Source organism: Rosa rugosa, chromosome 6 (assembly GCF_958449725.1).
Source record: "Rosa rugosa chromosome 6, drRosRugo1.1, whole genome shotgun sequence".
Lineage (NCBI taxonomy): Eukaryota > Viridiplantae > Streptophyta > Magnoliopsida > Rosales > Rosaceae > Rosa > Rosa rugosa.
Window position 1 is genome coordinate 26,176,828 of NC_084825.1, and position 19,595 is coordinate 26,196,422.

Genomic DNA, 19,595 nt, shown 5'->3' on the forward strand with positions numbered 1-19,595 from the left:
CCCCTTTATTCCTTCAATTATTTCTCCAACAAGACTTCATTATATGCCTTTGACTTCTTCATTTGAAATGTTCCACTATGAGTGTAGATCATCCTGACAAATTTTCAGATTTTTATTCCATGTGGTTGGGCCGAAAATGCTGCTGGACCTCTTACAGGTCCAGTTTTCCAGTTTTGCTTCTGTAGAAAATTGGACTGATTGTTTGAAGGCCTTCCACTCAAATGTAGCTCTGGCACTCTTCATAAGAAATGATCCTTGGGCTTTCTAGAATGGATCTGCAGAGTTTCAGCTCATTTCAAGTTCATTTGGTCAGTCTGCCGCCCCTCCTTCCTTGTTTAGCTCGGTTTCTCCTAGCCGAAGTAGGAAAATGTGCTAAAGTTGACTTTTCATGTTTCCATGCTTCCATGCTTCCATAGTAGGCTTTATTTAGCCTCTAAATATATATTTCGAACTTGTCGACAATATATAGCTTGAGCCACTGACATTGGCTCAATTTCTCCAACACATGCCTTGTCAGGCCAAAATGCTTATTTTGGGTCCAAACAAAGACGATATACAATGTGAGGAAAGTACATCGAAATTTTAAGTTTTTTAATTTCTTTTTCTGTCAGTTTTCTACATAGAAATTTGTACCTCGTTATCTAGTAGAAATATGAGGATTTATGTTTGACATTTGAACAATGATAAGATGATTATGCATATTCATATGTTCTACAGTACCTAGCTAGCTTTTGATAGGACTCGTCAATGTCACATGCACAAGTTCATGGAAGAAAGACTAAAAAATACGTATGGAATGAAGAAACAAAATAGAAGCGACAAAATTAATTGAAAAAGAGAGATTACCACCTGGAGATTTTTTTTTTTCAAAGGTAAAATAGGATTATGAATTGTTCAAAATTTGAAGGAGGTCCATTTACCGATTTTGGAGGTATGAATAGAATCTAAAAAGAAAAGAAGACTTTTATTGATTTTATTGGACGATGGACATTTTGGGAAAATTAGAGAGGTGTAGATAGCATATTGATTATTTGTAAAAGTAAGTTGAATGTCTATTAAGTGGGGAGGTTCAAATGCCAATTTTAGAGGTATGAATAGAACCTCCTCACTTCTAATTTTTTTTTCTTTGTAATCGAGGAAAAAAAAAAAATTTTCTCCATCCACAAAAAATAACAAAAAGAAAAGAAATTATAAAAGGTAGCTCAGCAACATCATAACCCCACATATTCCTCCCCACACCGAAGAACCTCCAGCAGAGAGGCTTTTAAGTATAGAAGATCCTCTCCTACTTCCCAAACCACTCTCTTTTCACTCTCTCGCTCCTTCTCAAACCCCTCCATTTAGGGTTTGTTTCCGCCAAATTCCCGCCAAGAAAACCCCCCTCCCAAACTCACACCCCTCCCCAAAATCCCAAGACCCCCTCCGCCTCCGCCTCCGTCTCAGCCTCAGACACCGGCCATGGGTAAAGACGACGAGGAGATGCGGGGCGAGATTGAGGAGAGGCTAGTCAACGAGGAGTACAAGATATGGAAGAAGAACACTCCCTTTCTCTACGATCTGGTCATAACTCACGCCCTGGAGTGGCCGTCGCTCACCGTCGAGTGGCTGCCGGACCGGGAGGAGCCGCCGGGGAAGGACTACTCGGTGCAGAAGATGATATTGGGGACGCACACCTCGGAAAATGAGCCCAATTATCTTATGCTCGCGCAGGTCCAGCTGCCGCTGGAGGACGCGGAGAACGATGCTCGTAATTATGATGATGATCGTGCCGAGGCTGGAGGTTTCGGCTGCGCTAATGGCAAGGTAGGTTTTGGTTTTTGCGGTTTGAAGTTGTTTAATTTTGGCGAAAGGCTAGAGATTTGAAATTTTAGGGGTTTTGGTGTTTAGGGTTGAGAAAGATTTTGAATTTTTGAGGAGGAAGCATTGGAATGTCAATGAAGTTGTGAAATTTGAATAGTTTGAAAGAAATTAGGAAAATTTATGTTATTTTTGGTTAGTGTAGATTTGTTGTTAGCAATTTTGAATCTGAGATAAACCCTACTTGAATTGAAACATAACAGAAATGAAACTGAGCATATCTCATATGGACTAAACACCCCAACTCTTTCTTTGTTTCCTCTTCTTTTTAGTTTTTGTAATTAATTTATGATTTTTAATTCTTTTAACTGTAATCCAAATTGCCACTCTAATATCTGAAGTAGACCACTTTATTGGTGTATGTTGTTTTTGTTTCTATCCTCCTACATCCAATCAGACTGAAGTACATGATATTCAGTTTATATTTTTTGAGTGCTTGTTAATATTATTGTGAGTTTAGTGTTAAAGTTTTCTTTCTCATGAAATTTCTTCAGGTGCAAATAATCCAGCAAATAAACCATGATGGAGAGGTTAATCGGGCTCGTTATATGCCTCAGAATCCATTTATTATTGCCACAAAAACTGTCAGTGCTGAAGTTTTTGTGTTTGATTATAGCAAACACCCATCTAAGCCTCCTTTAGATGGTGCATGCAGTCCTGATTTGAGGCTCAGGGGTCATAGCACTGAAGGATATGGTTTATCATGGAGTAAGTTCAAGCAGGGTCATTTACTCAGTGGTTCTGATGATGCGCAAATATGTTTGTGGGATATCAATGCAAATTCTAAGAACAAAACCCTGGAGGCTACTCAGATATTTAAGGTACTTGTCTGCATCTATTTGGGACATATTTTTTTTCATGTATTGATGATTGTGTAAAGCGGTTGCTCTTAATATTGGGTAAAGAAGCATATCACCTGAACTGGAGATAGGCTACTGTTAAACATGAATGGCTGCAGTATTCTGGTTTTGATGCAATTTTGAAAGTTATTTTACTTGCATACATATGCAGTTCTATGCATTTGACATGTCGAAGTTTACCGTTGTTTGAAATCGTTTTTGAATTAGGTCCACGAAGGTGTTGTAGAAGATGTAGCATGGCATTTGAGGCATGAATATTTATTCGGTTCTGTTGGTGATGATCAATACCTTCTGATATGGGATCTCCGGACTCCATCAGTTACCAAGCCTGTCCAATCTGTAGTTGCTCATCAAAGTGAGGTGAGTGATGTGAATATCCTTCTCCCCTTCACCCTCTCATTTAAATGGACAGCATTGCTATAGATAAATGATGTTTATCCATTTACAGTTTAAAAGTCAATTGTGTAGATTCAGTTCTATCATAAATTACTTATATTCTAATAATGGCATCTATATGTTCTAAATTAATGTTTTGAGCCACTCTTTCATCAACAATAGAAGTGATTTTACCAGTGGAATTACATTGTCACAGGCATTTGTTAAATACACAGTCACATATACCAGGATCAATGAGTTTACCATTGTTCCTGTGATAGAATTTGCTTTGAGAAGAAATGAACTTCATAAACACAGACACAAAGTTTGCTGTTTAAAATTTTTGTTGTCATGGTTTGGATGTATGCAAAGTTAGTACTTAGCTTTTGAAGTTTGTTTCATACAAATTAAATTGTCTGGCAAACACTTGGAAAGACTTATAAAAGTTAGGAAATGTTTTTTGGAAGACTAGGATGGACTCAGGCAACCATGGTTATTCCTGAAGGTAGAATATTTAGGATGTTATATAAGTACAGTCCTGCCACCTGGGGGACTGTAATTCAGGGACAAAAAGAGACGAATGGTTTTCAGCCACTAGATTTAAGTGATCAGCTCTGACAGGTAAGATCAGAGCAGCTTTAAAAACCCAGTTCTTGGATCCATTGAAATATCCTGATCGTTACCCATATGGAAATTTCACTCTCTTATTCCATATCGTTTTCGTGTATTTTCCTATGTTATCCTCGTTTTCAGAGATTATGTACCTCATCTTCTCTATCTTTAACTTATGCTCTCCCACTCACTAGTTTGTACTTCTGGGTTGGTATGATTCGAGGTTTATGAAGAATTGTATCCTGGGTTTGAGTCAAGGCTGAGGAAAAATAGCAAAAAGCAGATTCAAGATTGATGAACTTCTGTTCTGGGTTGAAAATCCAGGATTTTTTTTCCTTCACATCATAAGAAAAACTGGAGATCCAAGATGTATTTCTCTGATATTTGGCAGTACTTGTTATCAATGGATTTGTTTCTTCATTCAGGACCACAGAACTTCTAATAGATCCAAGATGAATTTTTTCTTTAATACAAAGCGTTTCCTGTTTCTCTGAGATTTGGCACTACTCTTTATCAATGGATTTATCACTTCATTCAGGACCACGGAACTTCTAATAGGAACAAGTTGTTATAGATGGTTGAAATAGTTATCTTTTAGGCTGTATATTGGCTATGTATCATCCTGTTGGCAAATGCCACCATTGCTTGCATTGTGTGTAGAGCTAAGTGCTAACTAAGTTGAAGTAATATAATATCCCTGAATGTTTTGGAGAATATAAAAGTTATATGCTTTTCCTTTTCAACTGATGAAAAGATTTTCTTACATTCTATTAGGTCAACTGTTTGGCTTTCAATCCCTTTAATGAATGGGTGGTTGCAACTGGGTCCACTGACAAAACTGTCAAGCTGTTTGATCTACGCAAAATCAGTACCGCTCTCCACACCTTTGATTGCCATAAGTAAGTTTCCGTCCTTGGAGCTGATAGCTTCAAATGATACACTTCTGTTTGATAGAATGCGTCTGCAAAATCTTAATCTCGAATTCTGTCTTTTGTAGGGAGGAGGTTTTCCAAGTCGGTTGGAATCCGAAGAATGAGACTATCTTAGCTTCTTGTTGTCTTGGCAGGAGACTGATGGTGTGGGATCTTAGCAGGTAATCCCTTAACCAACCAATTGCACCATTTCATTTTATTACATAGGAAGAGGTGATATTGACGTTATCGTTTGCTGTTATACTAGATATCAAAACATTTTAAGTGCCTGTTTTCTTACAAAACAATTTCCTGATTTCATGCATGTATGTAGGGTTGTGAATCTATAGCATTTAGTGGTTTGGTTGGTAGCCCAGATGGTAGGAACTATGATTGGTCTGGACAGCCAGATCAAGTGAACTGTGTTATAAGAGGGAGATATGTTCACAAAAGAAAAATAAAAATTGTTGCGTCTTATTATGAACGTGGTTAGAATACTTTGATAAGTAGAAAAAAGCTAGACTGTTGGTTCCAGTTGGGGGTTAGGATGCTGGTTCATTGATGAGGACATCATTGTCAAACCATTTAGGGTTTATGAGTGGAAGAAATGGAAAGGGAGAACATCTAATTCGCTGGATTAATTGAATTCAAATTAATTACTAAGTTTTAGTTAGAGAACATCTAGTTCATCTCTAGCCATATGGCTGGATCTAATTGATCTCGGAGCCTTAAAGTTTCCTCTATTAAGTCTTGTATGCTTCAGCCTCACAAGTCTGAGTCTCATCTTTAATTGAGTCGTAACAGATAGTTAATGGGAGTGTAAGTGCCTTTTGTCAAGTCATGGTTTGATGAATAAAATTATCAGAGTTTTCTGAGTTTCCTGAGATGGGATTTGTTGGTGTGAAGTCTCATAGAGACTCCTAATTCTTGTTTTCTATCCCCTATCCTATTGTTTCTGTCCTAGTTTGCTCCTAATATTAGAGGTTGCTGATCCTGGTCTCTAAGGCAGTAGATATACTGCACCACTTGTAAAAAACCGAGGCACATGAAATAGATAGCAAAAGATAAAAGGGACAGGAAGAGACAGAAAAGAAAAGAAAAAAAAAAACAGAACAAAAAGGAAAAAGTAGCGGCCTTAGACAACAGACGAAAATGTAGGCATTATCCTCTTTGTATTGAAAAGCAATGTATATAATCAAGGCTTAAACTTTTGAAGAAACATTGACAGTTCGATATTGAGCAAATATGACATTATTGTAAGGATAAATTATGCACAATTTTGTATTTTCAATATCTTGGTACAGATGTAGATGACAAATCCATATACATCCAGCAAGAGAGTGAAAAGTGATGAGTGCACATCTACATACATGCAGTTGTCTTACTAAGTCGTGTAATCTAAATTGTTTGAGATGCATGCTTAACATGAAAGACATATGTCCCACTTTAGCTCCATTTTATCCTTACGGTGAACGGGATGATTAGATGAACTTATTGAATATGCAAGGTTGTTATTTCCATTTCACATTATATAAGACCATTTTCAAACCAGTAGTATATATAACCCTACTATAGGTGGCTGTTTGATGGAAATCTAGTAGTAAGCTAGTAGCTTGTGTTTTGGTAGTTGTCTCCATCTTCTTTTCCGTTACTTTGGTTTCAGCCAATCTGGTACATTTCTAAACAACATCTGTTGATATCTGATAGTTCTCGAATATTAGTCCGAAATCAGGCATCATTGGCAATAACATTTGGGATATCGGGTTAACCCCCAGTATCTGTAATAGTTACTGAAAATAAAAGAGATATATCGGCCAACATGTCAGGATATTGGCATTTGGCATTTAAAATTGCTATAATGCTCATAAAACAAAAGCCTAAGCCAAGGCACTGTTAGATCTCACATTAGAAGACTGAGATAAACTTCCCGTTCATATGCCATGTATGATATACCATGGCATAAGTTTTGGTTGCTCGTACTTAATGTCCTAGTGATGTATCATTCTATAACTTGCATGTCAACATATCTTCACTTAACAATTTTGGGTTCTTATACAGAATTGATGAGGAGCAAACACCAGAAGATGCGGAAGATGGACCCCCAGAGTTGCTTTTTATTCATGGTGGTCACACCAGTAAAATATCTGATTTTTCTTGGAATCCATGTGAAGATTGGGTTATATCTAGTGTTGCTGAAGATAACATACTGCAGATCTGGCAGATGGCGGAGAATATATACCATGATGAAGATGATTTACCTGAAGAACCGGCAAAGCAGCCTTAGCGTAACTTCTCATTACTTAAGATAGCCAATGTAGTCAGAAGAAGTTAATTAGAGAAGGGGGTCATAGCCCTTTGTTTGTCTATGTTTTTCTTTAACTTTAATTTTTCCCCGTAATTGCATGTGAGAATCTGTGCTTTTCTTTAACGTTAGATCAGTGTTGTATACGTTGTATTGACCCATGCTTAAGTAATTGTATGCAGTACTTTGGCATGGAAGTAAGTTCCGAAAAAAACTGCAATTGTTTTGGCCATATTGATGAGTGTTTTTCTTGGTGCTTTTCTAAGTTTTTGTTGGACTGCTTTAGCACGGTTGAAAGTACTTCAAACGACTCTCATGGGCATTCAATCCAATTATAACTGAAATCTCGAGTTTTTGTATGTTTACTAGGAGAGTAATGTCAGGTGAACTATCTTTTTGGGCATCTATTTGTATTATATTTTACGTGACAGTTAATATAGCAGAAAATCGAAATTATCACAGAATTTTATTAAAGGGAATGCAGATGGGCACTTAAAAAGATTGAGATATTGGTGGTACTTAAAAAATATGGTTCACCAAGTAATACTAGGACATACAAGGTTACCTTTGAAGTTGCCCATATATTGTTTTTCTCAACAAAGCCAATAAAATGCAACATTTACAAGAATTCCTTTGCATTTTTAATTTGCATAATTTATGAAAATGCAATTGTATCTGAAATGCTATTCTCATTCTCTTAATAGTGACTGATATTTTTAAAATAAAGCTATTGTTATTTTCTAGAAAAGTTACTATAAAGTTGTGCAGTATTTGATTTTTTAAAAAGCTATTGTCTTGAATAGGAAAACTATTGCCGATGAACTGATGAACTGAAAAACTACTGCTGCCGAATCGAAAATTGTCTTCCCCACTGAAAATCTATGACTGCTTTTATGCCAAACTCAACTCGGTTGGATTCCCGCCGTTCGGCCACCTTTCAACAGAGAACCAGTGAAGATGTGTTCCTTTTGCTAGCTTGAGTCTACATATACCCATGGATTGTCGATTGATCAATGATGACAACAAATCGAGCCTCGAAAGTCGAAACTCATGCATGATCCTCCAACGGCTTTTCTCTGTTTTCCAACAACTCTAGTGGCACTGATCCAAGCATGAAAATTGATTCTCTCATCATGAATTCATGATCAACATCTTCGATAGCATGAATTTTATCTTTAGTCCATATTTGGATAAGATAATTTCTCTCTTGTTCTGTGCTCCCTTTCATTTTTCATTTTTTTTACTTTTTTTTTCTTTTTCCTTTTTTTGAGTGGCCTTATGGAGAATGAAAATATATGGTGGTTTAGAAAAGAGAAAAGTTCAGTCACCGTCCCCAAACTATGTTGTCAATGTCAATTTGATACTCGAACTCTCAAAAGTATCAATGTGATACCCAAACACGTATTTTGACATCAACGTGATACTTCCGTCAAAAATTCCTAACGGCTCCGTTATTTGATGACGTGGCAAGCACATAGAGAAAAAAGAAGAAGTTAAAAGACCAACTTACCCTTTTGTTTTTGTTAATTCATTTTTATTTTTATTTTTCATTTCATTTCTTCTTCTTCTTCTTCTGTTCTAACTAAACCGCCGCACCTCCGAAGCAAGCTCCGCCACCAGCCACCAACCACTCACCCCAAAATGAATTCGGATTTCGGCCTCGAACGTGAGCTCGGCCCCAACCACAGTTACCGCCCCCAACATCAAGAATATCACATTACATGCAAATGCAGCAATTTGACAACTTCTAATCCAATTCAAATTGAGAAAACAAGAACAAACAATTCAACTTCTAATCCAAAATTTCAATCTCCCATCTCCACTCCCAAAATTGGAATCCCACCTGCAACAATCAACAATTCTCAACGATTTGGCCGGAAAAATCAACTCAAAAAAACCAAGAACTCGTCAGTTACTGTTCACACTCTCAAACACCTTCAAATCTTCCTCCACCGATCATGAAAAGCTGCAAGAGGTTAGGGATGAAGGTTAGCTTCGACCCAGCAACAAAAATCCCAAAGAAATCCGGTCGGAACCCGCCGGAAACCGGAGATCGAAGGAATCTCCGATTTCCCCCTTTTCTGGAAATCCCTCTTCGATTTCTTCTCAAATCAAGGCTACCCAATTCAGAAATCTTACCTTAGATGCAAGAGGAGGAAGAGAGGATCCTCTAATAGCCGGTGATGAGGCCGGCGGCGGTGATTCCACCGGAAATGGGTTCCGGGTCTGAAGAGAAGAGAAAGAGAAAGAAGGGGGAGGGGGGGCTGGAGTCGGTTCTCCCGAATTCACTCTCTCTCTCTCACCTTTTTACCCACTTTCCATCAATTCCTACCTCTCCTCTCACTCCTCCAAGTCTTCCTCAAATTCCCAATCCCTCCCGCCAGAAAATATCACTGAGGCCCTCAAATTCGTCGTCGCCCTCTCGGTGATCGCCAAATTAGAACCCTCCCCAATCAAACCAGACGAGAGTCGCCGATTAGAGGAGGGAGAGCGAGAGAGAGAGAGAGATGGAGGAGCTCTGTGCTTTGGTGTTTTTGGGGTTTAGGAGTCGCCGATCAGAGGGGGGGTGGACGGAGAGAGAGAGCGAGAGAGAGCTTTGTGTTTTTTTTTTTTTTAATTACTTAGTAGTGAAAGACTATTCTGCCCCTGATAAAAATATCACATAGGACCCACGTGTTTGCCACGTCAGCAAACAGACGGTCCCGTTAGGAATTTTTGACGGAAGTATCACGTTGATGTCAAAATACGTGTTTGGGTATCACATTGATACTTTTGAGAGTTCGGATATCAAATTGACCTTGGCAGCATAGTTTGGGGACGGTGACTGAATTTTTCTCTTTAGAAAATAACAAGGTAACCGAAAGTGACCTATCTATAAGTTGTTATTACTTGAAACTGCTTTTAAGGAGACTCTAGGCTTTTCGCTATTTTACTGATTGTAGTCTGTTAATGCGGGCATGTTTGGCTTATATTAAATTTTGATGCCAGTTGCCGAAAGCAATGCAAGACAAGCAGCCTAAAGCGCAATGAGCTGTGCTTGAATGTTCTGTAGGTTATGTTCATAGCAGAATGCAACTACAACATTTCACTTGCATGATCAAATTCATGTCGAATATACCCTACGTTGTTGCTTTCAACAAAGGAAGAGAGTTGTATTTGTGGCATATGCTTTGCAACTCGACTCATTTTCATATGACCCTGAATGTAGTCAGACTATGCTTTTCAATGCAAAAATCCTTAAGTAGTTCAGTCACGTTCATTCGTTAGCTGTACACAGCTTTCTGTACATTGCTATGCTGCCTTCTCACATGTGGCTTTGACATTAGGCCAAAAGAAGAAACAGAAAAACAACATGGATAGTTTCATCATCCACAACACAAAAAGAAACTGTGCAGCTCCTCAATGGCTTATAAATACCATGCTACCAAGTCAGCTTTTGTCCACAAACAAAACCATCTTAGCCACTCTTAACTATCCACCATATATGGCTATGACAATGAGGTAGGTTCAATTACTGATGATGACCATATTAGTTCTTGCTCTGGCCACCTCCAAAAGGGTCTTGGCAAGTGATCCGGATATCCTTTCAGACTTTTTACTCCCACAAAACAGCTCAACAGTTGATGCTAGTTTTTTTACATTCACTGGATTTCGCGGAATATTTGATCAAGCACCCAAAACCTTGAAGACAACAAAAGCCAGCATGGTTGAGTTTCCTGCTCTCAATGGCCAGAGTGTGTCATACGCGGTGCTTCAATTGCCTCCACAGACACTCTTCCCACCTCATACTCGCCCTGATGCAACTGGACTTCTGTTCCTTTTGGATGGTTCCTTGGAAGTAGGCCTAATAGACACAACAATGAATCTGTATACTCAAAAGCTTCAGGCAGGAGATATGTTTGTATTTCCCAAGGGATTAATACATTATCAGTATAACACTGATTCTCAATTGCCAGCCACCGCCATTGCAGCATTCGGAAGTGCAAGTGCTAGAGCAGTTGCGGTGCCACCTTCTGTTTTTGCTTCAGGTATTGACGATGTCATCCTTGCCAAATCCTTCAAGACAGATGTTGATACTATTAAGAAGATTAAGGCTGGCCTCTCTAGCTAAATTAGCTACCTGCGGAATGATTCAAGACTCCAATAACTAATTCATGTTGTTTTCTCTAACATGCAAAGCTGGATTTGTTTAATTACTCTAATGTTGTTTACTTGATTATTGCCGTTTCTTTTTGTTTCAATGTGTATGGATTCATGTTACTTTTGTCTTAATCTATTTCTTAATAAAATATATCTATTCATTGATAAGATCTTAGCTTCTATATATGATCAACAAAACTAACAGAATTACTAGCTAGGTATTCTAAACTCATTGCCACTAGTTACTACTACTACTAGGAAGGCTAGAAGCCTCTGAAATAGTCCAGAATGTATTCTCTTTCTGTTGTAACGAATGAAATTGTTTTTATCAAGACCAGCTATACTTCTGAGAATTCAGAACTTAAAAAGCATACATGTACTTCATTGTCACCACTACAGTAAATTGTCATCCTTGGCACCCAGTTTCACTGCCCTTAATTTACCTGGCCGGGTTCAGCAAGAGCACCATTTCATTTCAGTTTATCAATCTTGTTCTAAAACGTCATTTCTTTGTGAAACGAAGTCTATACATGAACTTATTGTGAATTGATTGACGGAATCTATGTTGTTTTAGCAATTTCACTGCAGCTGTTGAAGTAGCAACAGCTCAAATGAGGTTACTTGTGGCTGCCGTTACCAACAAGGAAGACCTTTCCGAGGTCGGTCGTATTGTAGAGGATTGCAAGTCTTTGCATATCTCCTCCATCCAAATGACTTAAAGTCAACGAACTCAACACAACACATTAAGGAGGTGGAACAGCCCTCAAAGTCCATATAAATCAGTGAACACTTCACTTGTACCTGTATTAGAGGGGGAAAGAAAAAGAACAATATACAACTTGGTTTCAGAGAACATTTCATTCTGCAATACCTATAGAAATGAGAATAAGTTGTCTAGAGGATGACTATGTAACTAGGGAAGTATCTTCAATTTATGTAATTGACAGCCTCAAGAAGTACAGCCACCAGAGCAGTCATAGAAATACGCACGAAAGTGAGAACTTCATACAACATGAACATAAGAAAGCAAGAGAGGATAACTCCTTCAAAAGGTGCAACAAAATATGCTTGTTTCCGTAGTAGCAGTAAGACTCTGACTTGTCCAGCTTTGTAAACAACAAAATGTACACTAAATCAACATCTAGCATTCGCTGCTCCACAAATCTCAAAGAGTTCCTATTTACTTCAGAAGATGGTACAGCAGGCATCACACATGAAACTTCCCGCTCTGCTGCTGTATAAGAAAACACAAGTAGAGAAAGATCAGCTGCCTCTCTAATCTGAGCATATTCCAATTTCAACAAGTGGAATAGTTTTAGTATTGGACTGATGACAATGTAATACCTGCACAGCATAAACCCCATCATTCCTGTGAATCCGAGTAATCCTCGAGAGTGAACTGGTCCAAAACCCTACAAGAAATAGAATAGGATTTTTGATCTATTAGAAAGCACCCACATGTGCTAGAGGCAGGTAAACAAATATATGCTCAAGTAAAAAATGCAAGCAAGTACCAAAGGTCACTGCTTAGAAACTATCTTCCAAACATATCATTTTTATAGTTATGTTCCAACAAGCCAATTAAGTATCATCCACAGACCACTGTTGATGATACTTCAATAAACTTAGCTTCCTATGAGATGGGCTGTATGAAAATTCAGAGTCAAATGATTGAAGAGAAAGTTGGAGGGAGATTGCCTTTATAAATCTTTTTAGGTTCTACTGAAACACACCAGTCTATATAAAGTCTTTGATAAGAACACACAAATAATTTAATTTGAGTTTGCATTGAATATAAACAACTGCTAAAAGATACTAGTATGCATATACTCTCACAAGGCGCACAACGAATCTTAAAAAGTAGTTGATTGAATACCTCCCACCGGAACCCTGGCCTCGCCCTATGACAATGTGGCCTCGTCCCCCCGGCACCCTGGCCTATACCTCCTGCAAAATGGCCTCGACCTCCAGCACTGTGGCCTATACCTCCTGCCACATGGCCTCGACCTCCAGCACCGTGGCCTCGACCTCCGGCACTGTGGCCTATACCTCCTGCAACATGACCTCGACCTCCAGCACTGTGGCCTATACCTCCTACAACATGGCCAAGATCTCCTGTGATGTGGACAAGACCTCCCGTGCCGTGGCCAAGACCACGGGCACCATGTCTACAATAAAAAAAAGTGGCATTTAGAAATTTTCATATAGTAACAAAGTCATAGAAACTAAAATTCTCGTTTACACATATCATCAAATCTCAGTACCAAAAGAGAGGACGACAGTGAGAGAAAGTTTGATTCTCATCGAAACCTAGTCTTATGATTACACTTTTTAAACAGCCAATCACAGAACACAGCAACTCAAAAAGCAATCTATCAAAACGAACATATTAAAATCCTAAACAAAACACTCACAAAACTTCTGCACGAGGCCTAATAAACATCTGAATACAATAGTGATGAGCAATATGATTAAACAGCTTTAATAAAATGAATTATAACGAGCATTATGACTAAACTGCTTGGGCAAAATGAACAAAAAGGAAAGTACTTTGGTATGAATAAACCAAAAGATTTATAGCAATTCTTACTCTAAATCTTGAAAGAATAAAAGATTTATATAGAAAACGTAGTCGTCGTCTAAGCAATTACCTGACCAAGTTTGGAAGGCGGCTACCACCGAGTGAACGTCCGTGACCGCGCGGAGCTAGAGGTACAACATCGGGATCTGTGCCGGAGATCTTGGAATCCGAGCCTGAGTCGAGATCTGAATCGGAGACCGTATGAGGAAGAAGCTCGGCTTCTGAACCGGAGATCTCGGAATCGGAGCCTGAGACTCCACCGGAATCGGAGACCGCATGAGGAAGGACCTCGGCTTCTGAGCCGGAGATCTTGGAATCCGAGCCTGAGACGCGCTTGGAATCTGAGCCGGAAGACAACATTCGTCCGATAGTGTCATCAGCTTTCCTCGCGCCAATATCATCGCCCTCCATTGCGATTTGCTTTGTTTCGAGATGAGAATGGAGGTTAGGGATCAGAATGGGGCTGGGGTTAGGGTTTTTATGGGGGAAAGAGGCGAGGACTCAAATACGGGAGGGGGCCTATTTTGGATTGGGTATGTCGTGATTTTTCGCTCTTAACAGGTTCACGGCGATACCGAACTATTAAATTTCGAGATTGCTGGAAAACACAATTCTCAAATGCAAAAAGAAGAAAACGCGAGATAAACTTATCTGAATCTGCCAGTACAATTGATTTAGAAATCATTTTGTGCACAATAGGAAGGATGAAAGGAGGGGTTTTGGCAACAAAATATTGAACACAAGAGCCAAATGGACCAACAATGAGTTTCTTCATCTTATATATATAGATGATGATACCAAGCACCTCTTTTGTTCAAGGTTTTATTGACAGACTCACAGACAGAAGAAGAGGCAAAGAGGAGAAGAGGAGAGAAGACAATCTTCATATACATGTGTGTTTATATATAGCAATCCTCATTTCAAAACGTAATTACAAAATTGCCCCTACTACATTACTGGATCTTGGGTCAGGGCCTGGCCTAGTGTTAAAGAAAATGTCCATTTATTGCCTGGCAATTGAAATGGACATTAATGCATGAATGTGGGCTTTAAGACTTTATACTCTTCCCTCCCTCTCCTCTGCTTAGCGTCTCAGCAATTTATTTGATAATAATCAATTAGAAAGACACTAAAATCTAATTTGTTAATAAATAATAGAATTTAGAAGGGGAATTTTTATTATTTTGGATGACCAAATAGTTATCAACATCACTTGAAAAATGTGCTCTCGAAGGTTCTCTCACTTTTCTCTGTTTGTTCCACCCTGTCGGTTCTTGCATGGTGTAGATATTGACTCTATCGAGGATAGACATTTTCTTTTGATGGATAAATATCCAAAGGAAGCCAAAACTTACCTTCCCCATGTTGAGTATGATGAAATGCGACATGGACATATCCCTGAGATTCCTCAAGATGGAGCCATTACTTAGCAACAACAAGCCAATGCTTCTTCCCCAATGAGATCTCTTGTTCATGCTCCCAATTGGGGGTATATATCCTGTTGATAATGCTTTTCTTCAGTTTGAATAGACAGTAGTTTTTTGAAGATCTTCCTAAGCAAATACTCTGAATAGAGGGCTTAGTGCTCATGATTGCCTGCGTAAGGAGGGTCTGTCATTTATGGAAGCTATGAGTGGTGGTGCTTCTGCAGTTGCTTCTTCTCTTAGAAATAAACTTCATGTGTCGGGTATGCCTAAAGAGGACTCTACTTGGGAGGAGGCCCAATCAATTATGGCCCGTTTTCCACAGTTTAGCAGCCGAGGCGGCCTGCTACCTAAGGGGGCGGGACTTGTTAGGAGTAACCCACTTTATCCCTTTTGTAACTAGCCCATTAGGCCCAGATGCCACTATTGTATTGGTGGTCCTGTACCAATGCTAACGTCGTCCTCTTTTGTTTAGATCTATATCATAGTACTGGAATTGCCAGAGTTGGTTATGAAAAATGAAGCTTAAACTTTAAATTCTTGTATTCCTCTTTTCCTTAATTTGGCTCCCAACAGAAAACCTAATCCTTGTCGATTTGGTTCAGTCTTGCTGTACTCTCTTCTCCTCGTTGGATTAGAATTTAGTATATATACAGATCCAACCCAAGCGGTTGAGTTGGTGAAGCAAGAGCAAGGATGCCTCGGAAGAGATATTGTCGTTATTTTCACCATGTAGTGCAAAGACGTGAACCCAACCGCTGGCCAGAGCTGGAGGAAGACAAGCTTCTCATCATATTAAAGTTTTTTGATGTAAGGCTAAGGACCCGTCCGGGGGATCAACCAGATGTTTATGAAAGATATTTTCTAATAGCTGAAAGAGATATTTGGGTTGATTTTTCTCACATGAAGCACCAATTATCATCATCATCATCCTCATCCTCATATACACAGATTATCTGTGAGTCTCTTTCGAGCATGGGTGTGCCTCAACATGAACATCCGGCTATTGTTCGCAAGCTATTCAGGTTTGTCGAGGCTGCCGTCTCCCCCGACCTCCCTATTATTGTGGGTGTGTCGGACACCACTATTTTCAGGGACTCCAATTTGATTCCTGCGAGTAAATCTTCAATTGACGGTTTGCAGCAAGTGAGACTTGATAGTCGTATTATTACACACACGCCCACGTGTGCTATCTGCTTGGAGGATTTTGCAGCTCTTTTGGTTAATCATCGACAACAACAAGAAGCTCTGATTACTCGCTTGCCCTGCCGACACCATTATCATCTGCATTGCATTGTCCAGTGTCTGGAGATCAACCACCTATGTCCCATGTGCCGATACCCAATGCCAACTCAAGATTGAACCCGAGGTGCTAACTGCTGTCTCTTCTTAATTTTACTCCTTCTAACTTGTTATGTTAATTAATAATTAGCTGCTACTGATCTAATTTGTTTGCAATGGGAGCTAGGTATGTATGTGACAGTGTAAAACTATTAAAGTTTCTTCTCCATCATGCTGTATAATTTGGACAATCTAGTTGGGTTTAGTTATGATCCTCTGCTTTTTAAATTTCACCTAGATTGCATGCTTTCTGTGATATTTTTTATTTTGGTTCTATGGGGAAAAGTTTGTTAGGACTAGATTAGCACCAAAAATGATCCTCCGTAGGCATACATATTGCAGGAAATTAATGCTAGTCCAGAATCCATATTCTAATCTTAATTATATATGTGTTGCTGTTGTAATCATCATTTTGAATAGGGTATGGAAATATGAGTTTGAATTTATATGGACTGTATTCTTGTGTTCACTTTATTGTTCATCTCTGGTCATCAAGAGATCACGTTACACCTGACCCTGATTTGATATTTCATGCCTTCCATTCCTACGAGGCCAGCAGGCTGCTGCAGTTTTGTGGTTTTTACTTTATATATGTTTCTAGTAATTAGATCTCAAGTATATGTCTGTCTACCAATGTCAGCTTGGGTTTCAGTAGTCTTAATTATAATGACTTCTCTGATTCTATTGGAACCTCAATATATTCTTATGTGACCTCCATCTAGACCTCTTACCAATCATCTTGACATATTGTAGCATATCCAGTACTTGATCTTTGTCAAGCAGGTGATCGAAACCGTTATATGGCTGTTGGTCACTTTTTTATTGGATTTAACAGAAACTGATCGATAGTCACTTGGTAAGTTTGGAGAATATGCCTTTTTTCTGGAAGGCATCAGGATGTCATGCTCCTTGGTAGAACCGTTTGGTGGAGGACTGACATTCAAACTATGGGAATCTTAAATGAAGAGCATGGGCATATTGAAGATAGTGCTTCTGTGCAACGGTTATATTCTGAGAAGGGTGGTTGCTAAGTCTGTAGCATAACACCAGACACTGATTTTGTGGCAAATTGTGTATATGTTGTAGACATTCACCATGAGGGCTACTGATGTGACTGGAAAGGTGTCTCAGATAATGATAATGATGTCAAACATGGTTTAATGAGCAAAGAACAATTTTTGCTTTTACGAAGGTGCCAAGACTGTTGGGGCCGGTGTCATCCAGTCCATTTTGAATACTACCTACATGTGATGGATTATTGAAGCCAACTCACTGAATCTCATTTTTTGCTTTCATTTCTTATCTTATCGATTAATGGTTTGAACTTCTTGTAGTATTGTTGGACTGTTAAGGTGGGTGATCATTATTTCCTTGCTATAGCTACAAGGTTTTGTTGGAAGTGAGTCATTATCAGTGCTTGTTGCAAATTTTTTGTTAGTGTATTATGGTTTATGATTTTGGTCCGAAGCAATGTTTCCTGAGGAGTTAAGTTCTCTTGTCACTATAATCTCAGGTGGAAGTGGGTAATTAGAAAGGAGTAATGTTTCCTGAGGACTTAAAGTCTCTCTTCGCTATAATCTCCAGGTGGTAGTGGGTAAAAAACTGAGATGGATTTGAATGCCACAATTTGTTAACTGAGCATGTCGATTATTAATTTTTTAAATCTCCATGAGTAGATAACTTTTGTAAATTTCAGCAAAATTGGAAATTGTTAAGATATTGAATTAGTTAAATCACTGAACGAACTAAATATGTATGTGCAATATGAAAATATTAATGTTCATAACTATAAATTTTAATAAATGCCTTGATGATTTTCAGTTTGACTGTACTGTTCTATGTCATCATTTGCCCAGTTCTTATGGCAGTATTGAGCATATTGCTATTGCCTTTCTACTATTGTATACTGAAGAACTGATGGAGAAATAGTGCGCTGATATACTAGTACTACTAAAGAACACTTTTGATCAATCTGTACGCTTTTGCATTAAGCACAAGCATATGCATCAAGTAGCAGAACAGTGTATTGTGTTCTATAAGGATCCAAAACAAGGATAAGAAATAGGCAGTTGATTATACTAGCTCAACATAATTGAATGAATCCAAAATGATGGCACTTCAATAGAAGCAGGAAAGACTTAAAGTAATGGAGCCAGCTGAACCAATTCAGAAGCAATATTACTAGAGCCAAACTTGTAATCGCATTCGTTCCATACTTCCATTGATTCCTCTTCCCCCACCAGAACCAAAGTCTCTCATGATAAGAACAGATAATCAATCATCAGCTCAACGTATTAGTCAATCAAATGAGCGAAGACAAACTTCATGAGGAATTGAGGAATCAGTAGATTTTGCTTACCTTGGATTCTTTACAGCTTTTTTACACTTTTTTTAAGTTTCATAGAAGAAACTCTATTTTGATGAAACCTTGAAAATTGTTTTGCCTCATGAAGAATGAAGCAAAAGAATGCATATAACCGGAACCATGGTTTGATTAACCTAATATGCTAGTGTACGTGTGACTGTATTGCACAGCTTAGAAAACTTTCCATGGTGGCACTGACTGACTTGGAACAGATGACAAAACAAAAAGATCAGTACCTTGTTGAGAATTTGAGTGAGAGTTTTGCTTCTTTGATCTTTCAGAAAATTTGTATCCGTGAAGCTTGGGTAGCAAAGTGCATAACTTCAAAAGACATCAGGAATGACTATCCCATACAAGGAGCAACGGATGACTATCCCATACAAGGAGCAACTAACTTCATATTTCATTTATGGCGAGCTAAATATTATTGCATTTCTCACTTAATTATCAGGACGGCCATTTGATGATTTGTTGATCTAGAATCACCGAGAGGGGCAGATTATTTGCATAACAAGAAATTTGGGCAATTCAGGATTTAGGCAGGATCTAGAGGCTATTCTCCACTGGGGATGCAGGTCTCCTTTCTGTTTGGAAGTAGGTGGAACCTGGCTTCAGAGAAGTGTCTTCATGAGTAGCTGGCTACTGCCAATGGTTCCTGAACTATAAAGTCAGAAGAATCTTTTGGTTTGCATAATTCTAGCAATCTCTTATGTAAATTTGACAACCATTCCAGTTATTAAAGTTTGTGCTGGTTCATATATTCCAGTTTGTTTTTTTAACAGAAAGAGGTCAGCCCATTATATTAATTCAGCAAGCAGTACAAAAAC

At 38.6% G+C, this 19,595-nt stretch overlaps 3 protein-coding genes across 9 annotated transcripts; 2 read left to right on the forward strand and 1 right to left on the reverse strand.

The window, feature by feature from the left end:
• Positions 1 to 1,265: 1,265 nt before the first annotated feature.
• LOC133716067 (WD-40 repeat-containing protein MSI1) lies at positions 1,266 to 7,151 on the forward strand. The gene is made up of 6 exons (XM_062142803.1): positions 1,266 to 1,803; positions 2,352 to 2,678; positions 2,925 to 3,077; positions 4,479 to 4,603; positions 4,702 to 4,797; positions 6,674 to 7,151. The coding sequence occupies exons 1-6, from the start codon at positions 1,459 to 1,461 to the stop codon at positions 6,897 to 6,899; spliced, it is 1,272 nt and encodes a 423-aa protein (XP_061998787.1). The 5' UTR covers positions 1,266 to 1,458; the 3' UTR covers positions 6,900 to 7,151.
• Positions 7,152 to 10,242: 3,091 nt separating this feature from the next.
• Positions 10,243 to 11,286, forward strand: LOC133717890 (germin-like protein 9-3). Its single transcript, XM_062144644.1, has one exon. It carries the CDS (start codon positions 10,435 to 10,437, stop codon positions 11,026 to 11,028), a length of 594 nt encoding a protein of 197 aa, XP_062000628.1. The 5' UTR covers positions 10,243 to 10,434; the 3' UTR covers positions 11,029 to 11,286.
• Positions 11,287 to 11,424: 138 nt separating this feature from the next.
• LOC133717888 (uncharacterized) lies at positions 11,425 to 14,510 on the reverse strand. 7 transcript variants are annotated; one of them, XM_062144638.1, is made up of 5 exons: positions 13,709 to 14,510; positions 13,149 to 13,225; positions 12,894 to 13,106; positions 12,402 to 12,469; positions 11,425 to 11,858 (listed from the first exon to the last, which is right to left on the reverse strand). In XM_062144638.1, exons 1-5 carry the CDS (start codon positions 14,047 to 14,049, stop codon positions 11,691 to 11,693), a joined length of 867 nt encoding a protein of 288 aa, XP_062000622.1. In that variant the 5' UTR covers positions 14,050 to 14,510; the 3' UTR covers positions 11,425 to 11,690. The 7 variants fall into 7 exon arrangements, with proteins under 7 accessions (XP_062000622.1, XP_062000621.1, XP_062000627.1 ...); XM_062144637.1 differs by having other exon boundaries at positions 11,450 to 11,858; positions 12,894 to 13,225; XM_062144643.1 differs by having other exon boundaries at positions 11,753 to 11,858; positions 12,934 to 13,225.
• Positions 14,511 to 19,595: the final 5,085 nt, after the last annotated feature.